This window comes from Penaeus vannamei, chromosome 20, assembly GCF_042767895.1.
Source record: "Penaeus vannamei isolate JL-2024 chromosome 20, ASM4276789v1, whole genome shotgun sequence".
In the NCBI taxonomy this organism is placed as follows: domain Eukaryota; kingdom Metazoa; phylum Arthropoda; class Malacostraca; order Decapoda; family Penaeidae; genus Penaeus; species Penaeus vannamei.
The window spans coordinates 19,393,019-19,400,518 of record NC_091568.1 but is presented as its reverse complement, the minus strand read 5'-3'; the positions used below and the strand labels follow the sequence as shown (position 1 = coordinate 19,400,518).

General features: G+C 42.5%; 1 protein-coding gene across 3 annotated transcripts in view; it reads right to left on the bottom strand.

Moving 5' to 3' along the window:
* Positions 1-3,381: 3,381 nt before the first annotated feature.
* LOC113809670 (caveolin-1) overlaps positions 3,382-7,500 on the bottom strand; it is a 30,445-nt gene continuing 26,326 nt past the window's right edge. For all 3 annotated transcript variants that reach the window (XM_070135163.1, XM_070135162.1, XM_027361328.2), the window contains exons 3-4: positions 5,920-6,099; positions 3,382-5,711 (exon numbers count right to left, since the gene is read on the bottom strand). In XM_070135163.1, coding sequence (XP_069991264.1) covers positions 5,511-5,711; positions 5,920-6,099 — 381 coding nt within the window. In that variant the 3' untranslated portion in view covers positions 3,382-5,510. The remainder of the gene's footprint in view (positions 5,712-5,919; positions 6,100-7,500) is intronic.

The window sequence follows — 7,500 nt, the reverse complement described above, 5'->3', positions numbered from 1 at the left end:
AGTCTTTTGTGGATTTACAAGGAGTGAATCCAGATTGCTCCAGCCTCTGATGCCTCAGTAGGTGGTCTGTGATTCACCTCAGAAGGATGTGGACGAGAACCTTATCTAATATACTGCCGTGGTGGTTGCTGCAGTCCCATCGGTTCCGCTTCCCATTTTAGAAAGGGATGACCACACCCGTCAACAGGTCAGGAGGAACGGTACTGGACTGCCAGATGGCAGCCAGGACAAAATGTAACCCCCACTCCATGGGTTCACCACCAGCCTTTAACAGTTCAGCTTTGATGCCGCATATACCTGCTGCTTTACCACTCTTCAGCTTGGAGATTCTCACTGATGGGTGGGTCCGGCAACGGAATCTTGGCACTACCTGCATCCAAGTTAACTGTTGGTGGGTCAACCTGGTACAACTGCTCAAAATACTCAGCCCAACGCTCCCGCACTGCAACAGAATCTGAGACGATCTGGCCACTTACTAAGTGAACTGTTGTCGCCTGTGAAGAGGGATTGGAATTCAACTTTCTTAGGGCTTGGTATTCAAGACTTCTACCTCCTCTACAAGATTCCTAATAAACTGTTCCTTGTCCCTTCTTAACAGTGACCAAGTTCTGTGCACCTGAGAATATTGCAAATCCCGATCCCCTGTCAGACGAACAGCATGACAAGCATCTGTGGCATCCAGGGGTTCCTGTGAGATGAAATCCATGTCTTGCTCTTGGGCGTTTACCAATCGACCCTTGGGCTGCATCAAGCATTTTCCATCTGAAGGTGTGTCACAAAGGTACAGGGTCCGTCAGATTGTCGAGCACTGTGAAACGACCAGAAATTGCCTCAGCAAATCCCCGGGCACATTCCTCCTCCCTTAGCCTGTCCAAGTGAAACACCCTGGAATGATCATTGGACCGCTAGGGAGTCTTGAAATAGACCCGGAGGGTAGTCATAACCAATCTATAGTCAGCACCACAGAACTCGGTACTCCTATACACCCTGCAGTTCTGGAAAATCCTCCGAGTGCTAATGAGTATGTGGTTGATCTCCTTGGCTGCATTACCCACATCACTGTACCGTGTCCAGCGATATGGGTCTAGGTGTTGGTACTAGGAGCCAGAAATTTCTGTGACCTAGTAAAGTCCTGGAAAAGGAGGCTATTCTCGCTGCTGGCATCAGCTCCCGAACCATGGGGACCGACAGACATCTCAGAGCCAGCTCGATCACAGGCAGATACCACATTGAAGGGGGCTATCGCACTCGAGAACGAAGTTTGTCAGTTATGATCGGATATTCGTGACTTTTTTATATATTATACATACATATAAAGTAATAAACACTAAGTTTCATACCATTTGGATGATAAATAGTAACCTTTTGAACAAAATTATCACCAATAGTCTATAGCAATACCTAGAACTTGCAAAGACCGGAGTTTTGAATTTCATTTTAGTAGGAATATATATATTTTTTTATTCTAAATGTTCAGTCTTATGACCATCACAATATAATATATGGGCTACTATTACCTAAAATGAAAATTGTCTCTAAGAAAACCATCGCAAATATATTCAGCTTTTAAATTATCCAAACCTCATTAGAATTGCCTAAGTATTTATGGATGAATTTAAAAAATGAGATAACAGGCTCCAAATTTTTGGATCTTTTTTTTTTTTTTTTTTTTTTTTTTTTTTTTTTTAAGAATTCAAATCTCTGCGGTAATCTTGCTGCATTCTATGGCATTCACATGGTATTCTGAAGTGCAGCTGGTATATTGTCCCCTCCTTTTTTGCAAACAACTACGGCAGCTGTGATTAAGAAGTATTTCTCATCATATTACAGTTATTAAATACTAAAATTACATCTACAATTAGTATTGTCCCCTTACTGTGTTATATGGGGCTACTCTCCAATATGGTGTCAAGGAGGTAGGAGCTGGCAACCTTTCTCTCTGATTTTTTAGTGGAGTTTTGTCTCCCAATGCCCCAGTCTTGACGATCAGCTGATGGGTAAACAGAGTTGCCAGCTAGCTACCAGAGAATGGCAAAATAAAGCGAAAAAAAAAAAAATTGGTCGAGTATATTTTCACGGATAAGACAATGTAAACATCGGACCGGGAGGGGGAGGGGGGCGGTGGCGGTTTTAGGGGGTCAAAGATTTAGTTATAATTCCTTTAATTTTACATATTTAGAAAAAAAATATTATGTCACAAGATTGCCAAAGATTTTTTTTTAAAAATTCGAGTATTTTTGAAAATTTTCGTCGCGACGGCCCCCTGAAGTCACCCAGAACAACACAAATATCTTGCTGGGGACACGTGTCTGACACAGATGCTAGTTTGGTGTAGAACATCTCTTTCACATCAAGTTTACAAGCATCGGTAGGAGTTTAGGCAGCAATAAGAGATATGAAGCTAAATGCTAGTTTTAGTCTCATTACCATTCTATGCTCACTAACTGGAGTAACCTCTACTACCGAGGGCTGGAGTCTGCTGGAGATGGCCATGGCTATTCCCTGGAGATGGTGACCGTCGCTGCGGCCCGATCGGTGATAGGTGTAGCCACCTACACTGATTGTACTGCTGCCAGGTCTTCTCACCTCTGAGAGAGCAGCCACCTCCAATCTTAGCCTCCACAGTTCCCTCGACTGCAGGGGCAACTGATCATCCTGATACAAAGAACGGATTTTCCAAGCCCCCACCCTGGCTTCCTGCGTAGGTGGACGCCACCTCTAACAACCCCCCCACTGACGCATCACCCACCCACTGGGTTCCCTAAGGCTTTCCCCCGTAAGCTTCACTTTGGGCTAGTGACTGCCAGAACGCAGGTGGGACGAGTAGTTCTCGTTCCCGTTCTGCGTCCTGGCAGTCGCCCTCCCAACGGGGCCCACAGCCCGCCTCTCTTGCTGGGTGGGAGGAGCATTTCCCCTCCTCCCAGCATTCCCAAATATATCTAGCACTGCTGAGTGTTTTATACACACACACACACACACACACACATATATATATATATATATATACATATATATATATATATGTATATATATATATATATATATCACACACACACACACACACACACACACACACACACACACACACACATATATATATATATATATATATATATATATATATATATATATATATATATACACACACACACACACACACACACACACGCACACACACACACGCATATATGCATATTATGTATTCTTTTTCTTATGCATATGAGTGCGTGTACTCGTAATTGAAAGAATGCACACATTCGTAAAGCTTCTTCAAAGGTGTATGTATATACAGTGCCTTTTACGAGCATCAAAACATCAATGGAAGATTAGTCCTCGCCAACAAAAGGGTATTTAGGAAAGTGTAGGTTTAAAAAACAACTGTTTCACAAGGTTTACAGTTTATTATGCAAATGTGTTCAAAATGCAAACACTGTGAAACACGGATCCCTAGCAGCCAACACAAAGTCCAGAGACAACGCCAGAATGGCATTTTGTACCAAAAATATTTCCTTTTTATGTAAATATTTATGTATTTGGCTATTGTAAATGCATTGTTAAAATTTAAAGGAAAATGTAGTTTAAAAAATACAATACCAATGCAGCATAAAAGCTGATTGTTACCCACACCATGCACCATTCATAGACTTGAAAACACGAAATTTGTTCATTTCATATACTGATAATACAGTATATGTTTACGATAACATTCTCGTTCTATTCCAGTGCTTACTGAGTTATATCTGTACATGCAAATTTATCTGTAATTGGTCATAATGAATCCTTGGAATTTAGAAGAAATGGCCAAAACAGCAGAGAAAATGAGATACATATAGATACATACAAAGGACATGGGAATATGAACTCATGCCTCGTAGGCAGAGGCGTATCTGGGACAGACGGCGCGAAGGCCAATTAATTCTGTGAAAGTCCTGGACGTTAATGCCTGGAGACATGGTCAGGCAAGTTCTCGAAAAGACATCTTTGCTTGATAGATTATATCGGGGAAATGAATACATGGTGAATGACAATTTTCTAACCACAAAGGTGGCGATCTTGACTTGACACCAGGGCACTTCAGCAGCCGTCTCTCCCTAGCTACGCGACCATCTTCCCAGCGTGAATATTTGAAATTCAGTGCATACACTGGGATCCCATTGCAACGGACTGATCGTTTTTAGTTATGTTTCCTAAATCACACTACACTCCACTGTTGGCCAGAAGGAGAAAGTGCGGTTTGTACATATATAAAGGACTGGGTTTGTTCTGTTGTCTCTGGCCGATGTCTCGATTGTAGAGGGAGCACGCACACCAGAACAAAACACTCAGACTTAAAGGTTCATGGCATGTCATAAACCGCTTCAGGCGAACATGCTTGCTTAACATTTTCCTTGCTGTTAACTTCCACATACATAAATCTAATGCAGGATATTCGACCACTCCGTGCGCCTCTCAGCACCCGGTGGCCCCGGCGTTCGCGCGCTACTTTATCACAGCAAAGGGGAAAGTCACACAAATCGAAGGCAGGCGAAGGAAGCCGAAGCCTCTCAGCTTCCTGGGTCACATCTTGTAAGCTCACGATTGCAGGAACTACTTGGACACTGCATAACGAAACGTTTGCAGCTTTCATTTTAACGTTTTGGGCTTTAAAAAATAAATCATAATTGAGTCACCCTTCACGTACTGATTACTGGTCTTTGTTTAGGACTTTTGTGTTGCTACATATTGCAAATGCATTTGGTCCTCCTTGCTGTTTCTTTTTGCCCCAAAGATAGTTTTCCTTAAAGTAATATCTTGCCCTCTTGTTGTCATTACAACTAAAATGTGACAACCGATACCAGCAGCACACCAGGTGTGAGACAATTTACATGTGAAACTCGCTGAGAAACACCAATCATGTTACAGAGCTAGGATGTAACACGAAGACCGTTATCTAGAATTAACTCAAACATGATTCTGTAACATCAAAGATATATTTGGTTGAAATTAGCAAGGCTTGATATTTGGTGCTTGTCAAACCGGATTGGAAAATTAGAACATGCAATTTACGCCACTGGAAACACCCTCTGCTGCAAACAAGTTTCCACTCCAGATGTAAGAAAAGGAGATGGATCTGTACTTAATAACCGTGTACGTGCACTCACGCTTAGCTTATCAAAACTAGTCTATCCTTACTAAGTTTTAAGACTATATATTCTTCATAAAAATAGAGGTATCCTTTCTACCTTTGATATGAAAAGAATTACCTTCGAAGGACAGAAAAAGAGACACTTGAAAAGCAAAGTAAAGATGGACAAAAATTAAATGCTCAAGAAAATTATTTCGTTGTTTATCCTTAAAGTATTAAACGCAATTTGTGTCTGGATTTCACTGATTAAGACATTTTTGAGGTCAGATAAATCGTGAAGAGAATTAAAAATGTAAATATACAAAATCATAACAATTACAGTAGAAGGTCTTATTCGAAGGAAAGTCTTTTGTCTGCTGGTCAGTCTGGGCGGCGGTTGGCTTCCTCAGACGGTGAAGTAGTCGATGGGCTCTTGGTCGTTCGAGTCCGGCAGCTTCTGGTAGCGGACCTTGGCCTTGGAGAAGCAGATGCCGCACACGTCGCAGATCGGGCTGCAGACAGCCAAGAGCCAGGTCTCCCAGAACCTCTTCACGGTGGCCATGTTGATCTTCCACAGCCTCAGGCAGGGGCCCACGCACCACACTTGCTGTTGGTTCGAAACATATGCTGTGACTTCGGCTCCCATTGATGGCAACAGAAAATGCAGGCATCTGCACACTTATTTCTTATAGTAATATCAACTTTTATAACAAAAGTCCTGGCATTGCTATTACTGTATATACGAAAATGTGATTATCATCGCCCCCATTTGTTATCCAGGCGAGCAATTGCTGCTCCCAAATCCCGGTACTTACGTTGAAGGCCAGGCAGGCGAACTGGCAGCCGTTGCAGCAGGCGATGAAGGGGGCGAAGAGGACCACCAGCAGCACGTAACAACAGCGCCTTGTTCCGTCGTAACACTTGATGGAACAGTTCCAGCAGCCGTCCGGCGTCCGCAGGCCCTCGGGCTCACCCACTATGTCGTCCCACAGCACCTGAGGGCAGAGGGTGAGGCTGGTTCCATCGGAGAAGCTTTTAGGGCGCGCGGTCGTTGCAGCTGATATCAGAAAATCTAATGGATGTATGGCACTGAATGGCGTGGCTCTCTCATTATATTGCTTCAAATATAACTAAAATGATTAACAATCATAAATGACATTATGGAATCAGTACTGGTAATACTGGGTTGTCACAGCAGACAGCATCACGGACAGCTGAGCGGCGAAAGGCACTGATCAATTCGGCTAAAGGATTGTGAGCAAGCGATGGTTAAGGTCTTATCGGCATGAAGATAACCAGACAAAACACAGCAGAACATAGCGGACGATATCAGATGTAACACGAGGCGATCAGTAATGCTGTATACTGAGGAACGGAACTCTACAGCTGGCTGCCTTGGTTAGCAAGGCTGCAGTTGCGTTGCCTCGAGTTGCTTGGTTCAAAGCGTGCCCAGGGAGAAGCCGAAGCTGACAGGGATTTGATGAAGGAAATGAACCGAGTGCTCGAGGGTGACCGTCCCCGACTCGAGGAGGCCGCTCGAGGCTGCTCTCTGGGACGGCGCGCGTGCGGGCGGCGCCGAGGGCGTCTGGCGGCGGAGGGAGAGGGAGTATGCGGGCGTGCGTGACAGGTAAGAGAGGGCGTACAGTGTGATATGTATACTATATATATTTACATACACGTACACACAAATGCACATGCACACATATTTCTGTGTAAATACATACATACATACATATATAGATAGATAGATAGATAGATATAGATATGCATGTATATGTATATGCATATATGTGTATGTATATATATATATATATATATATATATATATATATATATATATATATATATATATATATATATATATATATGTATGTATATGTATATATATATATATATATATATATATATATATATATATATATATATGCATGTATATATAGATGCATGTATATGTATATGCATATATGTGTGTATACATACATATGTGTATGTGTGTGTTTGTGTATACATATATATATATATATATGTGTGTGTGTGTGTGTGTGTGTGTGTGTGTGTGTGTGTGTGTGTGTTTGTGTATACATACACATATATGTGTGTGTGTGCGTGTGTGTTTATACATGTACTTATGTGCGCCTATATATGTGTGAGTGTATTCACGTGCGTATGTCCATCCGCGCATTTGTGTGTATGTGTGCACCTCTCTAATTTGGTGCATGTATGTATTTAGGCGAGTGTGAGTGCGGGCCAACAATTAGCAGCGACTTACCCGCGACGGGGACTGCGGGAAGAACTGGGTTATCAGTGGCTTGGAAACAATATAGTTTTTGCTGCCTGCGCAACTTTAGACATTCTTTTTCATAGGCAGGAGCAGCGCTAGAAAAAGGCATGTAAAA